The sequence below is a fragment of the Heterodontus francisci genome, chromosome 1, assembly GCF_036365525.1.
Source record: "Heterodontus francisci isolate sHetFra1 chromosome 1, sHetFra1.hap1, whole genome shotgun sequence".
Classification (NCBI taxonomy): domain Eukaryota; kingdom Metazoa; phylum Chordata; class Chondrichthyes; order Heterodontiformes; family Heterodontidae; genus Heterodontus; species Heterodontus francisci.
The window spans coordinates 175,323,670-175,345,180 of record NC_090371.1 but is presented as its reverse complement, the minus strand read 5'-3'; the positions used below and the strand labels follow the sequence as shown (position 1 = coordinate 175,345,180).

At 42.5% G+C, this 21,511-nt stretch overlaps 1 protein-coding gene across 2 annotated transcripts in view; it reads left to right on the top strand.

Annotated features, from left to right (window-relative positions):
• Positions 1-20,648, top strand: part of cds1 (CDP-diacylglycerol synthase (phosphatidate cytidylyltransferase) 1) — a 145,796-nt gene extending 125,148 nt beyond the window's left edge. For both annotated transcript variants that reach the window (XM_068015017.1, XM_068015027.1), the window contains 5 exons: positions 237-305; positions 5,215-5,367; positions 8,445-8,564; positions 9,912-10,015; positions 19,193-20,648. In XM_068015017.1, the coding sequence (XP_067871118.1) occupies positions 237-305; positions 5,215-5,367; positions 8,445-8,564; positions 9,912-10,015; positions 19,193-19,325 (579 nt within the window). In that variant the 3' untranslated portion in view covers positions 19,326-20,648. The remainder of the gene's footprint in view (positions 1-236; positions 306-5,214; positions 5,368-8,444; positions 8,565-9,911; positions 10,016-19,192) is intronic.
• Positions 20,649-21,511: the final 863 nt, after the last annotated feature.

The window sequence follows — 21,511 nt, the reverse complement described above, 5'->3', positions numbered from 1 at the left end:
AATGGACAATGACTAAATACATGACTCATTGTGGATTATTAAAGTTTTGCATACAGTTGTAATTTTCATTAACGGTCAGATGTTGCTAAACTGAGAGGAACACTGGTTAAACAAAAAGAAATGCTGGGCGAGAGAGCAGGAATTGAATGAAGATTATGTCTGCTATGTAGGCACTTTAAATTAACTTTTAAATATGTAGTAGTGGCCTACCCTGTTTAACTTATGCTGTTTTACAGTTGTCTCCGAAGAAGACCTGGGAAGGTTTCATTGGTGGTTTCTTTGCAACTGTTGTGTTTGGATTTCTGGTATGTTGATTGCCTTTACTTTAATTTCTTGCAGAAAGTGAGAGATGGGCGATTCACCTTAATTCTATCAGCTGACCAACCTACCCTCTTTTTTTTGTTGTGCATGGGCCATTTAATTTTTTTGGCAGCTGTGCACATGCAGTAACTGATATGTGCAGCCTGCACAGGAACTTTTGGGTTGCTGTGTGGCTGCACAGCTTAGAAGGAATATTGCAGCTGACCTGTCCATGAACACTAGCTGTTGCCTTACTAAGTCTAGAAATGTTTAATGATGGATATGTGACACATCAGCATTCTGTCACATGCTTGACCACTGAGTTGGAAAGCCATTGAGGTGTGTGTGAATCCCTTTTGGTCAATTTTTGATCTTGCCTAGTTCATCTGGAAGGGCTTAATGATGAGGTAAACCCAGTCAGGTTACTAAAGTGCACCTTCTGGCAACTTTGCATAGTTGCTGTGGCAGAGGCTTGGTCACCAAATGTCTGTCCATCTTTTCAGCTGAGCACTGATATGGATCTCTCAGTACTTTATTTTACTTGAATGGCTCAAAAACAAAGTTGTAGAGGAATTGCAATAGTTTTTCGGTAGTTTTATTTAAATGGAGCTAATGTTAAGCTATTCTGCCTCAAATGTGCATTAACATTATACAACTGGACGTTGCGATGCTTGCATTAGATTCGAGGAGTTAGTGTTTATGCAGCCCCCTTTTGAAGTTGTGATTTCCTTGATCTGTGCTGTCTAAGCCTTGGCCTCAGTAAATTATCATTTGTTCTCCTCTATTGGATATGTGGTCAGGTCTGATTTGTTTCCATTTTATTCATCAGAAGCATGTCTCTATAATCTGATTTGGAAAATCTTTGGATAAATAACATGGTCACTGCTTCATAGAAGCAAAAAAGGCTCAGAGGTTTGGTGACTTGAGTCAGTCTGCTGATTGGTGTTGTATAGTCATCAGCAGGCATTTGGCACATGTAACATCGATGGAAGGTGCATTTGCCTTTGTTCTTATGTATTCAAGTTACGCATATATTGCTGTCTGGCATAATGGGCTGAATTTTACGCCAGTGAACTTCAAAGATGGCAGGGCGCATGCGCGGGATTTGCTCCGCGGAGCCACTGTGATATTAAACATGGAAGCTCATTTAATATAAAATAAAAATAAGAAATGCAGGGAATACTCAGCAGGTCTGGCAGCATCCATGGAGAGAGAAGCAGAGTTGACGTTTCAGGTCAGTGACCCTTCTTCAGAAGTGTGAAAGGTTTTAAGCAAGTAAGGTGGGGGTGGGGCAAGAGATAACAAAGGAGAAGGTGTAGATTGGACAAGGTCACAGAGAATAACCGACCAGAAGGTCATGGAGCAAAGGCAAACAAAATATTAATGGTGTGTTGAAAAACAAAGCATTAGTACGGAGAGGGTGTTAATGGACTGAAAACTGAACAGCCACAAGTACAAACATGAAAAAAAACAGTGGGTAGGCAAACTGCACAAACTAAGATAAAATAAAAGAAACACAAAAAAAAGAAAAAAGAACTAAAAATAAAAGTAAAATAATGGGCCCGTCATGCTCTGAAATTATTGAACTCAATGTTCAGTCCGGGAGGCTGTAGTGTGCCTAATCGGTAAATGAGATGCTGTTCCTCGAGCTTGCATTGATGTTCACTGGAACACTGCAACAATCCCAGGGTAGAGATGAGAGCAGGGAGGAGTGTTGAAATGGCAAGCAACCGGAAGCTCAGGGTCCTGCTTGCGGACTGAGCGGAGGTGTTCCACAAAGCGGTCAACCAGTCTGCGTTTGGCCTCCCCAGTGTAGAGGAGACAACATTGTGAGCAGTGAATACAGTATACTACATTGAAAGAAGTACAAGTAAATCGCTGCTTCACCTGAAAAGGAGTGTTTGGGGCCTGGGATAGTGAGGAGAGAGGAGGTAAATGGGCAAGTATAACACCTCCTGCGATTGTAGGGGAAGGTGCCATGGGAAGGGGACGAGGTGGTGGGGGTAATGGAGGAGTGGACGAGGGTGTCGCGAAGGGAATGATCCCTTCGGAATGCTGACAGGGGAAGGGAGGGGAAGATGCGTTTGGTAGTGGCATCACGGTGGAGGTGACGGAAATGGCGGAGGATGATCCTTTGGATATGGAGGCTGATGGGGTGGAAAGTGAGGACAAGGGGAACCCTGTCGCGGTTCTGGGAGGGAGGGGAAGGGGTGAGGGTAGAGGTGCGGGAAATCGGCCGGACACGGTTGAGGGCTCTGTCAACCACAGCGGGGAGGGAATCCTCTTTTGAGAAAAAAGGAAGACATATCAGAAGCGCTGTCATGGAAGGTAGCATCATCATTGATGACTGTATCGGTGCCGTTTCTTGCTCCCGCCCCGAACTGGATAATTTTATCAAATTTGCTTCTAATTTCCACCCTTCTCTCACCTTTACGTGGTCCATCTCCGACACTTCCCTTCCCTTCCTCGACTTCTCTGTCTCCATCTCTGGAGATAGGCTGTCTACTAATATCTGTAATAAGCCCACCGACTCCCACAGGTACCTCGACTACACTTCGTCACACCCTGCCTCCTGTAAGGACTCCATTTCATTCTCCCAGTTTCTCCGTCTCCGATGCATCTGCTCTGATGATGCTACCTTACATGACGGTGCTTCTGATATGTCTTCCTTTTTCCTCAACCAAGGATTCCCCCCCACTGTGGTTGACAGGGCCCTCAACCGTGTCCGGCCCATTTCCCGCACCTCTACCCTTACCCTTTCCGCTCCCTCCCAGAACCGTGACAGGGTTCCCCTTGTCCTCACTTTCCACCCCATCAGCCTCCATATCCAAAGGATCATCCTCCGCCATTTCCTCCACCTCCAGTGTGATGCCGCTGCCAAACACATCTTCTCCCCCACCCCCCCCCCCCCGTCAGCATTCCGAAGGGATCGTTCCCTCCGCGACACCCTGGTCATTCCTCCATTGCCCCCACCACCTCGCTCCCTTCCCATGGCACCTTCCCCTGCAATCGCAGGAGGTGTAATACCTGCCCATTTATTTACCTCCTCACTCCTCACTATCTCAGGCCCCAAACACTCCTTTCACATGAAGCAGCGATTTACTTGTACTTCTTTCAATGTAGTATACTGTATTCGCTGCTCGCAATCTGGTCTCCTCTACATTGGGGAGACCAAACGCAGACTGGGTGACCGCTTTGCGGAACACCTCCGCTCAGTCCGCAAGCAGGACCCCGAGCTTCCGGTTGCTTGCCATTTCAACACTCCCCCCTGCTCTCATGCTCACATCTCTGTCCTGGGATTGCTGCAGTGTTCCAGTGAACATCAACGCAAGCTCGAGGAACAGCATCTCATTTACCGATTCGGCACACTCCAGCCTGCCGGACTGAACATTGAGTTCAATAATTTCAGAGCATGACGGGCCCACCATTTTACTTTTTAGTTATTTCTTTTTTCTTTTTTATATTTTTTTGTGTTTCTTTTATTTTATCTTAGTTTGTTCAGTTTGCCTACCCACTGTTTTTTTTTCATGTTTGTACTTGTGGCTGTTCAGTTTTCAGTCCATTAACACCCTATCCGTACTAATGCTTTGTCTTTCAACACACCATTAACATATTGTTTGCCTTTGCTCCATGACCTTCAGGTTGGTTATTCTCTGTGACCTTGTCCTATCTACACCTTCTCCTTTGTTATCACTTGCCCCACCCCTGCTTTACTTGCTTAAAACCTTTCACATTATTTTCACAATTGCTGCTAGTTCTGAAGAAGGGTCACTGACTTGAAACGTTAACTCTGCTTCTCTCTCCACAGATGCTGCCAGGCCTGCTAAGTATTTCCAGCATTTTTATTTCAGATTTCCAGCATCCGCAGTATTTTGCTTTTATTTTAGCAGAAGCTCATTTACATGGTTGGGGTGGACTGCCCCCCCCCCCCCCCCCCCCGCCCGCCCGATGACATGAGGGAGCGGGTGATCCGTCCCTGGCACTGGTGTCCAGCGCTAGTTTTTTAAGAAACCGGATATTAAAAAGCAGAATAAAATATCACGACCCTCTCCCATCCACCTCCAATGATAAAATTTATTACTTGCTCTCTTCCACCACCCCCCCCCCCCCCCACTCCTCCCGCCACCCAAGAAAACTTGGCTTGTGATCCTGACCTCCCTCCATCTCCCCCCCCCCCCCCCCCACCAGCTCCAAAGTTAATGAACTGTGAACTTTACCCCTTCCCTAGACCAATCAAAAAGGCTTGATGCCGCTCCCCACCCCCTCCCGCCCTGAAACCATACCTGCTCTCCCCGCCCCCCACCCCCCCCACCACCAGTGTTCTGCTACACTTCACTGGCGCGGGAGTGCCAGCCACTGACCGTAATATGGGAGCAGGATGGCCGGCACGACGGGGTAAGTAATTATTGTTTTATTTGTATTCATTAACGCATGGGGCGGGGTGGGCCTCTCCCGGAAGCATTTCTCAGGGCCCCCCCGACCCTGCCACGACCCCTGACTTCAGGGGAGTCGGTAAAATTCAGCCCAATATGTAATATTCCTCTGCTAACTCTTGGGCCAGGATTGGGTTTGCCATTTTTGTTTTGATGCAGCTCCAATAATTGTTGATGAATGATTGGTTTTTCTCTCTACACTGGCACGCCTTTACAAAACCTTTGTGTGTCAGATTCTATATGACGGAACACAAGTACAGTTTATGTCATAATTATTTCAGGGATAATTTGATTTCCCATGTTGAATTTTAAAAGTAATTCTAAAGTGAAAATTTTCATAAATCTTTGTATTAAGTCAAGAGTTTATATTTGAATGATAGCCACACTTTTTTTTTAGAAGAAAGGCAATTTTTAAAAGTGTAATAGTTCATGGAAAATGTTTGGATTTTTTTTATTGACTCTCACCAAACTCTCTTTCTAGTTTGCCTATGCATTGTCAAGCTACAATTACTTTGTGTGTCCAGTGGATTACAGCAGTGAAACCAACAGCTTTATTGTTGACTGTGAACCTCCACTCCTGTTCCACCTGCAGAAATACGCACTTCCATCTGTACTGCAATCTTTCCTTGGATGGGTAAGGAGTGTATTTTTTTGTTGGAGTTAACAGCTGCTTCTAGCAACACCTTAAATTTGTACAATGTTCTTCATTAAAAAATTAATACCTGAGTGCTTTGTAAGGAAAAGAAATGAATACTATGCATTAAAGGATGAACTGAAGGGGTGATCAAGGGTTTAGTTAAAACAGCACGCAGGTAGGAATGGCGTGTGCAATGTTTGAAAGTTGGTCAAAGTTGATCTTGGTTAAAGATTATATGTGAATAAAAAGCTAATCTAGGGTTAAACAGATTGTGGAGTTTATGCTACCACTGAATTTAATCTGACCCTGCAGTCTGGAAGTTTGATGGAATGGAACCCAAAGTCACATAGAGGCCAGAACCAAACAGGATAATTTTGTTCTATTTACTTTGAGCAGAAACAAATTTCGACGTATCCAAGATTTGACATTGAAAAGCCAGTTGAATGTTACAGAAATAACTTTGTTTCTTTGCATTACCAAAGAATGCAGAGTTGAATGCTGTTAGCATATATGTGGAAGCTGCCCGTGTGCTTGTGACTCATGTTGCTAAGAGATACAGTGTCAAACGTAATGAATAAGAGGTGATCAAAGATGGTGTTCTGGAGCACACAAAGTGACAGTATGCACAGGAGGAAAATATATTTGAGGTATGTAGTGGTTATGTTGGAACATATAGGAGTGGAACAATGAGAGAACTGTGCAGAAATAGACCATGGAGAGAATGGAGTAGTCGTTTATGTCAAAGGAGGTGGAAATGATGAGACATGGTGAGCTGCTAGTCATGGTGGAAACTAATGATTATTGAATCTGTGTTTTGGATGGATCAGGAATCAATTTGGATGAGCTCCTACAGGGATTAGTGAGGGAGAGAAATGTAAGTATGTAGCTGGATGGCAGTGCTATATTTGTGAACCTGGAGAGGACGAATGAGGCAGACGTAAGACAGCAGTTCAAAGAAAATAACTGATGCAAGTGTGGCCTTTTTGAAAAGATGAATGTTATTAGTTTTCTATTGGGTAGGTACAGTAATTGAAGAGGAAAAGGTGTCAGCATTGGCAAGCATGGTTGGGATTTGATTAAGTTTAGTAAGAACTTGAGATACAGGGAAATAAGCTTATGTGAACATACGAATTAGGAGCAGAAGTAGGCCATTCGGCCTCTCGAGCCTGCTCTGCCATTCAATAAGATCATGGCTAGTCTGTTTGTGTTTCGAATTCAAGACTTCCACATACCCCAGATACCCCTTGATTCGCTTGCCTAATAAGAGTCTATCTACCTCCACCTTAAAAATATTCAGTGTTCCTGCCTCCACCACCTTCTGATGCAGAGTGTTCCAAAGTCGCACAACCCTATGAGAGAAAAAAATTCTCTTCATCGCTGTCCTAAAAGGATATCCCTTAATTTTAAAACAATGCTTCAGAATATGAGAGTGGAAGCTGAGTTGGGAATACTAGGATGAATGTTATGACTTTGGAAATAGTAGTCTGTAACTAATATTGGAGGTAAAGGTAGATGCTGCTGGGAAGGCAGTTCAGAGGAAGGCATTTTGTGAAAGGGAGTTTGAGGTCAATGCACTTGATGAATGTCCCTGGAGTAGGAAGAGGGTTTGGCTGCACAGAGGAAGTTTGGTTGCTTGTGGTGATTAAGCAGGTTCTAGCAGTATGGATTCAGGCCGATCATACATCATGATTGCTGTAATCTGTGGCTCTCAGAATTAAGTCTGTGGCGATTACTGCTGTACTGGGAAAATGGTGTGCTTTAAAGAAAATGACATCTGCAGATCAAGCCAAAGGCGCATTCAAAAAGTTGGAGAAATCTATTTATATTCAGCTATGTTGAAGAATACCTTCTTTCCCTTTACCATTTTACATAGAAATGTATATTTTGCAACAATAATAGTGATGCACACATCTCGTCAATTAGTGTTAATGCCATTTCTCCCAGTGGTGCATAAATTAAACAACTAAGCTCCCTGAGTAATTTTATTAAAAAGACTAGACAAAGGTGACTGGTATGGTGAAGTTTGAAATCTGAAAATGGTCTTTCAAAACATTTTTTGCAATCTCCAGTGTTTAGCAAATGCATTCTGCTTCACAATTCTGTTGTTTTATCATGCATAACAATTTAATTTGACATTTAGTTGGGATTAAACTTGAAACCTTTCTTCCAGAGTACTTGCTTGACACCTCGGGTACATTGTCGATTCATGCCTCTGTGAACCATGGGGCACTAGCATTGGAATATTGGCCCTGTTGTATACACATTGCAATACATTGTTACTGTAATGGTACTTAAGTTCATTAATGCTGTTTAACTTGAGTTGGGGTTTGAGAATGGTAGTTTTTAAGAGACCATTAGGCAAAGTTTCCCGTTATTTTTTCAAATTCCCTTTTCCCCCATTTACATTAATGGTTGTAGGTGAGGCTGAGTACACAACAAACTTCTAGGCTGCCACCAGTTCCTCCTGTAGCTGGCTACTGAGTGACTTTCTAGGCATAACCGAGCCTTCTGATTTTCTCTCCCCTGGATTTGAAGGTAACCCAGATTAGAATGTTACTCAAATCTGCTTTAGTTCCCAGAGATGTTTTTAATTGATTGATGGCCTATCCTTGCCAGTTTGTTGGTTTACTCACTATATGCATTTTTCAGTTCATTTCTAGTATTCATTTGAGGATAATATTGACACTAAGGCCTGTTACTGGTAGTAGACCAGGAATGGAAATCAGATCTTTGGAAAAAACCTTTCTAGTTCAACCTAATGGAATATACCCTTTATTTTTAAAATGCCTTCCATAGAGCCTTAATTCCTATTATTTGGGTGAATGATTTTTCCACCTGTACCATCTGCCTGTACAAATGGAATTATGGTGCCCTGGAGATGCAGTTCTGCTGATCCTAAAAGCATTCCCAGAAATCCAAGCCTACAGATTAAAGTGTACTATGGCAGACCCCATACGTTCCTATGTGACTTTGATAAGGCAAACCTGCATTCCACTGTTCATTTTAAATAAGACCAACAAGTTCACATTTTGTTTTTCTAATTGTTTGGCCTGATTTGTTTCCCCCCCACACAGAAAACGGTGTACCTATATCCATTTCAGATACACAGCATCGCTCTTTCCACATTTGCATCCTTAATTGGGCCTTTTGGAGGCTTTTTTGCCAGTGGATTCAAACGAGCTTTCAAAATCAAAGTAAGTGTCATGATTGGATTAGTTGTATATTTGTAGTCCAGCATAATGTACAATATTTTTAAGACTAATCTTTTTACAGGAGGAGCATAATTAAAGTATTAATTGTTATTCGTACATGCATTTAAGGCATTTCAAATGATCATTTTGCTTTGTAGATTATAGAAGTTCTGTTAAACATTTGTGCACATCTTCTGACAGAGAGAAGATAACTGCAAAGTGCTATTGTCCTCAAGATATATTGTCTCATTTCAGCTGCTGTCCTCTGCAGCACCAGACTTTATAATGTTATGTGGGCTGTGTATTTTAGTCAGTTGTGCATCTAAAGTGGAATTTAGCTATATCTGTATTTGACTGAGCTGTGTAAGATTTTTTGTTGTTTCCTCAATGATTTTTATTATTGTGATTGACACATGTTTAAATTATTTTTTCAAAACTTATATTCTCTGTTGGGTTTGCATATTCAGGAATGACGTTGTCTTAGCTGTGAAATATGTTTATGTACCAATGAGTGCAGAATTTTAACTCATGAATTTCCCATAAACTGGCTGCTATGACATAATAATGCTGAGTTAAAGCAAGATGTTTCCCTGAAAGGGAAACAAAGATGCATTTTGAGGTTAGCTTTTAAACAATTATTGATGGAAACTTAGCAACTGTTTAGCTACCGTCTGTTTTGATTTCAGCATGTTTGATGGCATGGGGCTGGGGGGAAAAGAGTCTGATGGGTACATATAACCAAAGAACCATAGAAAAATTATGGCACAGAAGGAAGCCATTCAGCCTATCATGTCTGCGCCAGCCGAAAAAAATAGCCTTCCAATCTAATCCCACCTTCCAGCACCTGCTCCGTAGCCTTGCAGATTACAGCACTTCAGGTGCCTTTTTAAATGAGTTGAAGGTTTCTGCCTCCACCACTGTTCCTGGCAGTGAATTCCAGACACCTACAATCTTCTGGGTGAAAAAGTTTTTCCTCATGTCCCCTGCAGTCCTTCTACCAATCACCATAAATCTGTGCCCCCTGGTAACTGATCTCTCCGCGGGAAACAGGTCCTTCATTGCTACTCTATCTAGGCCCCTCATAATCTTGTACACCTCAATTAAATCACCCCTCAGCCTCCTCTGTTCTAAGGAAAACGACCCTAGCAGATCCAATCTTTCCTCATATAAGGAGGTGTTTAAAAAGTTAAAATAGAATCTTAGTAAGTAATTGCATAGAAAGAAGAAAGTAGAAACTAAGGAAAATCTGGACTGTTCTGACAAATTTAACAACTTTTTAAAATGGAATATTAACACTAGTGGAACATTTACTATTTTCTGTTCGGTAAGTGTGCCTTGTATTTTCATTAGGATTTTGCTGACACTATTCCAGGACACGGTGGGATTATGGACCGCTTTGATTGTCAATATCTGATGGCTACCTTCGTTCATGTTTACATTACCAGTTTTATCAGGTAAATATTGTTTTCTTTCCACTCTGTGCAGTTGTCTACATTTACAAAATGTGTTAATTCTTTAAAATGTGATTACCTTAATGAATAGAAGTGATACACAACTTCACCACCCTTCTGTTTAATTATACAAATATTGTCCAGTCAGTTTTTGACTTGAAGTTAGAGCTGTCATACGACTACGCCCCATCTCAAAAGCATGCACTCCAGCAGACAGATTGAATAGAAGGATGATGTTGTAGTGTGTGAAAATGCATATCATGAGAATGAAGTATACCCTAAAATATGTGATCAATCTATCTTCAGCTAACCACCCTGCAGCAAATTCTTTTATTCATTCATAGGATGTGGGCGTCGCTGGCTAGACCAGCATTTATTGCCCACCCCTAATTGCCCTTGAGAAGGTGCTGCAGTCCTTGGAGTGTAGGGACACCCACAGTGCTGTTAGGAAGGGAGTTCCAGGATTTTGACCCAATGACAGTGAAGGAATGGCGATATCGTTCCAAGTCAGGATGGTGTGTGGCTTGCATGGGAACTTGGAGATGGTGGTGTTCCCATGCATTTGCTGCCATTGTCCTTCTAGGTGGTAGAGGGTCGCGGGTTTGGAAGGAGCTGTCGAAGGAGCCTTGGTGAGTTGCTGCAGTACATCTTGAAGATGGTACACACTGCTGCCACTGTGCATCAGTGGTGAAGGGAGTGAATATTAAAGGTGGTAGATGGGATGCCTATCAAGCGGACTGCTTTGTCCTGGATGGTGTCGAGCTTCCTGAGTGTTGTTAGAGCTGCACCTATCCAGGCAAGTGGAGAGTATTCCATTGGACTCCTGACTTGTGCCTTGGAGATGGTGGACAGGCAGTGGGGAGTTAGGAGGTGAGTTATTCGTCACTGAATTCCCAGCCTCTGGTCTGCTCTTGTAGCCACATGTGGCTGGTCCAGTTCAGTTTCTGGTCAATAGTAACTTCAAGGATTTTGATAGTGGAGGATTCCGTGATGATAATGTCATTGAACGTCAAGGGGAGATGGTTAGACACTGTCTTGTTTGAGATGGTCATTGCCTGGCACTCGTGTGGCGTGAATGTTACTTGCCACTTATCAGCCCAAGCCTGGATGTTGTCCAGGTCTTGCTGCATATGGATACAGGCTGTTTCACTATCTGAGGATTCGCAAATGGTGAGAACGTTGTGCAATCATCTGCGAACATCTCCACTTCTGACCTTATGAAAGGAAGGTCATTGATGAAACAGCTGAAGATCGATGGGCCTAGGACACTACCCTGAGGAACTCCTGCAGTGATGTCCTGGGACTGAGATAATTGACCTCCAATAACCGCAACCATCTTGCTTTGTGCTAGATATGACTCCAACCAACAGAGGGTTTTTTCCCTGATGCCCATTGATTGCAGTTTTGCTAGGGTTCCTTAATGCCAGACTCAGTCAAATGCTGTCTTGATGTCAAGGGCAGTCACTCTCACCTCACCTCTGGAGTTCAGCTCTTTTGTCCATGTTTGGACCAAGGCTGTAATGAGGTCAGGAGCTGATTGTCCCTCGCAGAACCTAAACTGAGCATAGGCAGCGGGTTATTACTAAGCAAGTGCCGCTTGATAGCACTGTCGACGATTCCTTCCATCACTTTGTTGATGATTGGGAGTAGACTGATAGGGCAGTAATTGGCTGGATTGGATTTGCCCTGCTTTTTGTGGACAGAACATAGCTGGGCAATTTTCCACATTGCTGGGTAGATGCCAGTGTTGTAGCTGTACTGGAACAGCCTAGCTAGGGGCGCAGCTAGTTTTGGAGCACAAGTCTTCAGTACTATTGCTGGAATATTGTCAGGGCCCATAGCCTTTGCGGTGTCAAATGCCTTCAGCCGTTTCTTGATATCGCGTGGAGTGAATTGGATTGGCTGAAGACTGATATCCGTGATGCTGGGGTCCTCAGGAGGAGGCTGAGATGGATCATCCACTGGGCACTTTTGACTGAAGATGGTTGCAAATGCTTCAGCCTTGTCTTTTGCACTGATGTGCTGGGCTCCTTCATTGTTGAGGATGGGTATGTTCGTGGACCGCTGCCTCCTGTCAGTTGTTTAATTGTCCACCACTATTCACGACTGGATGTGGCAGGACTGCAGAGTTTAGATCTGATCTGTTGGTTGTGGTATCGCTTAACCCTGTCTATAGCATGCTGCCTCTGCTGTTTGGCATGCAAGTAGCTTCGCCAGGCTGACACCTCATTTTTAAGTATGCCTGGTGCTGCACCTGGCATGCCCTCCTGCACTCTTCATTGAGCCAGGGTTGATCCACCGGCTTGATGGTAATGGTGGAGTGGGGGATATGCCGGGCCATGAGGTTACAGATTGTGGTTTAATACTGCTACTGATGGCCCACAGCACCTCATGGATGCCCGGTTTTGAGTTGCTAGATCTGTTCAAAATCTATCCCATTTAGCACAGTGGTAGTGCCACACAACACCATGGAGGGTGCCCTCAGTGCGAAGACGGGACTTCGTCTCCACAAGGACTGTACGGTGGTCACTCCTACCAGTACTGTCATGGACATATGCATCTGCGGCAAGTAGATTGGTGATGACTAGGTCAAGTAGATTTTTCACTTTTGTTGGTTCCCATACCACCTGCCGCAGACCCGGTCTAGGGGATATGTCCTTTAGTACTCAGCCAGCTCGGTTAGTAGTGGTGCTACCAAGCCACTCTTGGTGATGGACATTGAAGTCCCCCACCCAGCGTACATTCTTGCCCTTGCCACCCTCAGTGCTTCCTCCAATTGGTGTTCAACATGGAGAAGTACTGATTCATCAGCCGAGGGGGGTGGGTAGGTGATAATCAGCAGAAGGTTGCCTTGCCCATGTTTGACCTGATGCCCTGAGACTTTATGGGGTCCAGAGTCAAAGTTGAGGACTCCGACAGCAACTCCCTCCCGACTGTATACCACTCTGCTGCCACCTCTGGTGGGTCTATCCTGCTGTTGGGACAGGACATACCCAAGGATGGTGATGGTGGTGTCTGGGATTTTGTCTGCAAGGTTTGATTCCGTGAGAATGACTATGTCGGGCTGTTGCTTGACTAGTCTGTGGGACAGCTCTCCCAATTTTGGCACAAGCCTCCAGATATTAGTAAGGAGGAGTTTGTAGGGTCGACGGCTGTGTTTGCCATTGTCGTTTCAGGTGCCTAGGTCGATGCCGGGTGGTCTGTCCAGTTTCATTCATTTTCTTAGACTATGTAGCGGTTTGATACAATTGAGTGACTTGCTAGGTCATTTCAGAGGGCATTTAAAAGTCAACCACATTGCTGTGGGTCTGGAGTCACATGTAGGCCAGACCAGGTAAGGACGGCAGATTTCCTTGCCTAAAGGACATTCATGAACCAGATGCAAAAATTTACATAAATCGACAGTGGTTTCATGGTCATCACTAGACTGGCTTTTTAATTCCAGATTTATTAATTGAATTCAGATTTCGCCTTTTGCCATGGTGGGATTCAAACCCATGTCTCCAGAGCATTAGGGCGGCACAGTGGCGAGGGCGGCACAGTGGCGCAGTGGTTAGCACCGCAGCCTCACAGCTCCAGGGACCCGGGTTCGATTCCTGGTACTGCCTGTGTGGAGTTTGCAAGTTCTCCCTGTGTCTGCGTGGGTTTTCTCCGGGTGCTCCGGTTTCCTCCCACAAGCCAAAAGACTTGCAGGTTGATAGGTAAATTGGCCATTATAAATTGTCACTAGTATAGGTAGGTGGTAGGGAAATATAGGAACAAGTGGGGATGTTTGGTAGGAATACGGGATTACTGTAGGATTAGTATAAATGGGTGTCTGATGTTCGGCACAGACTCGGTGGGCCGAAGGGCCTGTTTCAGTGCTGTATCTCTGATTTAATCTAATTAGCCTGGGCTCTGGGTTACTAGTCTAGTGACATTACCACTACACCACCACCTCCCCTAATGTAGGAGTGTAAAACAATAGTGCAATTTAGGAGAGGAAGGCCCCTGCAAAAAAAAAAGCTATAAGACTAACTTCCAGGACAAACCTGTTGAATATTATCATTTGCAGTGATTAAAAATAAACAATAATCTGTATGTCTATGTATTTAGATGTCTTGTACTTCTTGTGTCTAGTGCATATTCATTGGGTGTGCAGAAGTGCATCACAAATTCAAAGCTATAATAGCAAAATACTGCAGATGCTGTAAATCTGAAATAAAAACAAAATGCTGGAAATAGCAGTTCTGATAAAAGGTCACAGACCTGAAACGTTAACTCTACTTTTCTTTCCACAGATACTGCCTGACCTGCTGAGTATTTCCAGCACTTAGCTTTGCTAGGGCTTTGGATATGTAATAATAACAAAGTTCAGTGGAGGCCAAAGGGAAAACCTTGCAGAGACTGGAGCCATATCTGACGCAAAGAAAGCTGATTCTGGTTGCCAACTAAGCATCATGAGCTATGGACATTATTTCAGGCATTCCTTGAGGAAATGCTATGGTCCAACCATCTTTAGCTGCTTCATCAATGACCTTTCTTCCATTATAAGTGGGGGGGTTTTTTCCTGATGATTCCATTGTGCTCAGCACCATTTACAGCTGTTCCAAAAATGAAGCAGCCCATATCAGTTTACAGCATCCAAATATGGGCTGACAACTGGCAGGTAGCATTCATGCCAGCTAAATGCCAGTATTGAGTACATGATCCAAACTGGCAATTCACTGGAGTGCTGAGGGAGTGCTAAGCTATCGGATGTGCCACCTTTCAGATGAAATGCTAAACAGAGGACTCTTCATTCCGCTTGAGTGGACAATAAAGATCTCATTGTACTGTCTCAAAGAATAGCAGCAGAGTTTTTCCTGGTGTTCTGACCAATATTTATTCCTCAACTAACATTCCTAAAACAGATGATCTGATCATTTATCTCATTGCTATTTGTGGAACGTATGAAGCGCAATTTGGCTACCATGTTTTCTACATTACAACAGTAACAGCACTTCAGAAGTACTTCATTGGCTGTAGAACACTTTGGGACATCCCGAGATCTTGAAAGGCAGTATATAAATGCAATTGTTTTTAGAGGCACTAATTAGAATGGAGCAACATGATGTTGTAGCCTTAAAGGAAACTTAACTTTAACTGGGACAAGATTAGCAACTAAATATTCCTGGCTACAAATTTTTCAAAAGAGATATGGAAGGATCTTCTTAATAACACAGTTACAGCTATGAAAAGGAAAGTGTTGCAAGTTATTCTTAAGAGTGTGAGTTGAGTTAAGAGATAAAGAGGATGTGTTGCAGATAGAAGTTATGTTAAACTTGTATAGAACTTTGGTTAGTTCACACTTAGAGAACTGAGCACAGTTCTCATCTCCATGTTTTCAAAAGGATATACAGACACTGGAGAAGGTGCAAAAACAGATGTACAAGGATAATGCCAGAACTGAGAGGTTATACCTATCAGGAAAGACCGATCATGTTGTGACTCTTTTCTCTGAAAAAGAGAAGACTGAGGGGTGACCTGGTAGAGGTCTTTAAGATTTATGTAGGGGCTTGTTAGGGTAGACATAGAGATGATGTTTTCACTGAGGGCCATAAGTGCAAGATAGTCACCAATAATCTGATAGGGAATTCAGGGGGAGCTTCTTTACCTAGACAGTGTTAAGAATGTGGAACTTGCTACCACAGCAAATAGTTGAGGTGAACAGCATAGATGCATTTAAGGGGAAGCTAGATAAAGCCATGATAGAAAATGGAATAGAAGGTTATGCTAATTGGATTAGATGAACAGGAATGGCAGGAAGCTCATTTAGAGCATAAACACTGGCATCATTGCTGGTTCAAAATCCTGGAACTCCCTATCTAACAGCACTGTGGAAGTACCTTCACCACACGGACTGCAGCAGTTCCAGGAGGCTCATCACCACCACCTTGAGGGCAATTGGGGATGGGCAATAAATGCTGACCTTGCCCGCGGCACCCATATACCATAAATGAATTATAAAAAGAAAGCAAGCTTAACTGGAATAGTCATATCAACACCATTCTACAAGAACAGGATGGAGGCTTGGTACTCCATGATGAATAACTATCTCCTCACCCCTCAAAGCCAACCACGAGGCTTAAATCAGGAGTATGATGGAAGATGCACCTGGAAGGGTGCAGACCTAACAATGTTTGAGAAGCTAGATATCAACCAGGGCAGAGCAGTTTGCTTCTTTGATGCTTCTGCCACTGGAATTAGTATCCACCCCCTCTATCACTGACGCAGTGTGGCTGCAATTTGTGCAGTCTGTGGGACACACTGCAACAAAGTTACTTCCATATGACCTTTGCCACCAAGAAGGATGAACAGCAATATTATGGGAAGGCCATTCCCCGAGAGAGCTCCCCTCCAAATCATACATCTTGAATATGTAATGCCATTCCTTCAACATCACTAGCTCAATATCCTATAATTTCCTACTTAATAAGATTGTGGGAGCATCATCATCATCATAAGATTTGCAATGGGTCCAACTAGAAGGACCACTCCACCCTTGCTTAAGTGCCGCCTTGCCTCTGAACTGGAAGACTGAGTTCAAGCCCCACTCCTGAGACTTGAGAACACAGTTTCATCTGACAATTCAGTGCCATACTAAAGAATGTTGGATAACACTCCTGTGAAGGACCTTGGGATGTTTTGCTATGTCATAGAAACTAAATACAAGTTGTAATTGCTGCTGCTGTCATCTTTCCAATGAGATATTAAACTGAGGCTCCATTTATCCCCTTAGATGGATATAAAGATCACATGACAATATACGCAAGCAAATTCTGGTCAACACTTATCCTGCAACCAACATTACTAAAACACATCAAAATAAAAGCAAAATACTGCAGATGCTCAAAATCTGAAATAAAAATAGAAAATCAGAGTTCTGATGAAAGGTCACAGACCTGAAACGTTAACTCTGCCTCTCTCTCCACAGACGCTGCCTGAACTGCTAAATATTTCCAGTATTTTCTGTTTTATTCCTCAAACGCATATCTAGTCAATTATCCTGTTGCAGTTTAGGGTTCCTTGCTGTGCACAATTTGACTGCCACGTTCCCCTATACTACAACAGTGACTACATTTCTAAAATAATTCATTGGTTGTGAAACACTTTGGGAAGTCTTGAGGATGTTAAAGGTGCTATATAAATGTAAGTTTGCTCTTTCATTCCTCCCTTCCTCTTCAGTGTAAGTAGAGATGGGCAATAAATGTGGTCTTGCACCCCAAGAACAAATTTTCCAAAAAATGCCCATTATGAATGCATGTGTCTGTGGATCAAAAATTCTTCAATAAAATATCATGCTCAGAGGACAGCAAAAACTATGAACTGGAATTGCTGATAGTTTTATATATGTCTAAACCACTACCTAACCACCACACTCCCCCACCCCAGCCACATATAAAGTGAAAAATAGTTCATTTGCCGCTATTTAAAGCTCACTATCAGCAGCAACCACAAAACCAAACAATCAAATGATTCAAAAATATTCCAACATTTCATTTTTTTGAGTCACTGACAGTGTAGGCATAAAAAAGTTTTACGCATCACACATTATTTTTGAAATAATTAAACAGGCTCAAAATTCTTTGGATCAGAAATTGGCTAGCTGAAAGAAGACAGAGGGTGGTGATTGATGGCATATGTTCATCCTGGAGTTTAGTTACTAGTGGTGTACCGCAAGGATCTGTTTTGGGGCCTTTGCTGTTTGTCATTTTTATAAATGACCTGGATGAGGGTGTAGAAGGGTGGGTTAGTAAATTTGCGGATGACACTAAGGTCGGTGGAGTTGTGGATAGTGCCGAAGGATGTTGTAGGGTACAGAGGGACATAGATAGGCAATCAGAGCTGGGCTGAGAGATGGCAAATGGAGTTTAATGCGGAAAAGTGTGAGGTGATTCACTTTGGAAGGAGTAACAGGAATGCTGAGTACTGGGCTAATGGGAAGTTTCTTGGTAGTGTAGATGAACAGAGAGATCTTGGTGTCCAGGTACATAAATCCCTGAAGGTTGCTACCCAGGTTAATAGGGCTGTTAAGAAGGCATATGGTGTGTTAGCTTTTATTAGTAGGGGGATCGAGTTTCGGAGCCACGAGGTCATGCTGCAGCTGTACAAAACTCTGGTGAGACCGCACCTGGAGTATTGCGTGCCGTTCTGGTCACCGCATTATAGGAAAGATGTGGAAGCTTTGGAAAGGGTGCAGAGGAGATTTACTAGGATGTTGCCTGGTATGGAGGGAAGGTCTTACGAGGAAAGGCTGAGGGACTTTAGGTTGTTTTCGTTGGAGAGAAGGAGGAGGAGAGGTGACTTAATAGAGACATATAAGATAATCAGAGGGTTAGATAGGGCGGATAGTGAGAGTCTTTTTCCTCGGAGGGTGATGGCAAACAGGAGGGGACATAGCTTTAAGTTGAGGGGTGATAGATATAGGACAGATGTTAGAGGTAGTTTCTTTACTCAGAGAGTAGTAGGGGCATGGAACGCCCTGCCTGCAACAGTAGTAGACTCGCCAACTTTAAGGGCATTTAAGTGGTCATTGGATAGACATATGGATGAAAATGGAATAGTGTAGGCCTGATGGTTTCACAGGTCGGCGCAACATCGAGGGCCAAAGGGCCTGTACTGCGCTGTAATATTCTTTAAAAAAAAATTTCCTATTTTATCTTGGTAATGCCTGCACATTTTGTTCCCATATGCTGCAGCCTATGTCTACTCCATTTCCAGAGTTTGCATTCTTTACCTTGGATTTCCTGCTGTTACTTTTAAGTCATAGGCGGCTTGAATTTATTTTGTAGTTTGCTGCTTAATATGATTAGGATTCTGTAATTTTATATAAGCAAAATATCTTACTTCCTGATACAGAAAGAAGTGAGTGAAACAATTAAATTCAGGAATTTTTGCAGCCCAAATTTATTTCTGAATCCCTGCTGCTGGAAGAAAAAGTCAAGTTGTATGATGGTCTGCCTTTATTTCAGCTTCCTGTAGCACAACTCAGAAGTGAAGAGGGGCAGACAGGGAATAGACACCACAATCCCTCATCCTTCTTCCCTCTCCTCTCCTCCTGAGTATTCCCACTTAGGATTTTGAAAACTAAATTGTAATGTAATTATAAATATAGTAATGTCTGTGTCTAATGTTTTGTTTCATTCTGAACTTTTGCAGAGGACCAAATCCCAGCAAGGTCTTACAGCAACTGTTGGTACTTCAACCAGAGCAGCAGCTATATATCTACAACATGCTGAAATCCCATTTAATAGAGAAAGGGGCGCTTCAGCCAACAATAAGTGGACAGTAGCACTCGGACACCTTTTCTCCATCAGAGTTCTGAAAACTGCATAAGCCTAAATCGGGAGTCATTTGGAATTTCTGAAGCACCCAGTTTAAGATTGTTCGTGCTAGCCACAATGCCTAACACTTGTGTGGCTGAGACTTACTTATACTTTGTAATGCTTTAACCTGCCAGTAGAAATGCAGGTACAGAGTTATTTGGTTGGCAGTCTTTAGATTGAAGTATACCCAATAATCTAATCTCAATTAAATTTCTTATTAAATTTAATATCTTGGATCCAACTAAATTCTTCATTGTTAAAGTACGTTAGCAACTTATAATCCTTTCAATTTTGATAGTTGCGGTTCAACTTGAAAGTATCAATCCCTGCATAATACAAACTTCAGTATCCGTACTATAATATCAAGATTACCTGATAGATATTTTCACTTCTTTTGAGCATATACTCTACTGGGAAAATTGTAGACACTTCTGTGGGTAACTACATCAGAATTTATACTTGTAGCAATGGCATTAATATCGAGCAACTTTAGAATGTAAATTACTTTTAATGGCTACAAAATAGAATATTGGTCAACCTCTAGTTTATATGGCAAAATGTGAGGAAATTCAACTGCAGTTTGTGCTTTGGGATGAGACTTATGGTACAACTTTTATTTAAAAAAAACTTGAGCTTTTTGCAACACAGTGAGCTGATTAAAGCCAACGATCTGTAAGGATTAACCTTGTGGCAGATGGCCTGGCACTGAGTGTATATAATCTGTAAGTGTATATATAAATGTAGATGCAAATATGAAACAATTTGTAATCATTTAAGAACTTGAATGTATTTAAGAAAATGAACAATTTAAATTTGGATTGTGCTGTAAAAGCGAGAGAATTTTTAATTTTATATAGCATGTATAAATTTGCCAAGTAAGAAACGCAGGTGAATATTCACATGTTGAAACTGTAATGCACAAAATAAGGAATGAATCTGCGATCCAGTGCTTCCAGGGGAGAAACAGTGCTCATAGGATGCACAAGTTGCAGGTAGGGCTACAACATTGTAGCCTTGATTCTTTGACCCGTAACTCCCTGCTGGTAGCATGGAACCGTGGAATCATCCTAAAGTGAACTACTGAAGTAGTTGTGCCTTTAGAAAAAACCAAGCATTTTTACTGACTTGACTAAAATATGTTATTAAATAGTCTGTGAAATGTATATTTGGATCACCATTGTCTGTTTGAGAGTACACTTTTCATTAATCGACTTAGGCTGCATTCTAAAAGTATTCAGAGTTTGTTTACTGTATATTGCATCTCTATTAAACACTCAGTTAATTACTAATCCTGTTTGAATTATGAAGGAAACTCTGGTGGTTCAATTGTTTTTGAAAGTTTATTTTTTATATTTGTTTTCTATCATTGCAGAATTTCTCAGTTGTTTGTTTTTCTGTGAAGTCTGTTCACATGCAGGGTTTAAATTCTAAGTGTAGAAGAATACGGTGATGTACTGCTGCAAACAGAACTATAAATTTCTGTCATTCGGAAGGCATTTAGCTTGAACCTCACTAATGCCTGTGCCTGTGATGGGCTTGAACACACTGTTACAAAATACATGTTAGATCTCTATTTAAAAATAGAGATCAGTTATTGTATAAATAGTGTATGTAACTGTCTAAAATAATTGAAGAAATTTTGGAAGTTGTCTTTGCAAAATTGAGATACTTGAAATCAGGGCTGAGAGACTTTGCTTAATGGGGGTAATATAACAAACGAGGTAAGCATTTCCACCAGGGTGGATTAACGGGCGACAGTTACATTTTTCAGAAGGTAGGACACTCAGCCCCTTGGGTCTGTTTTGCTGTTCATTTAGGTCAAGGTTGATCTGTATCTTAACTTTCTTTTGAATTCGTTGGAGGGGTGGGCATTGCTGGCTAGGCTATTATTTATTGCCCATCCCTAATTGCCTTTGACAGTGCGGTTAGGAAGGGAGTTCCAGATTTTGACCCAACAACAGTGAAAGAATGGCAATATAGTTCCAAGTCAGGATGGTATGTGGCTTGGAGGGGAACTTGCAGGTGGGGTGTTCCCATGCATTTGCTGCCCTGGTCCTTCTAGGTGGTAGGGGCTGCGGGTTTGGAAAGTGCTGTCATAGGAGCCTTGGTGAGTTGTTGCAGTGCATCGTGTATGTGGTACACGCTGCTGCCA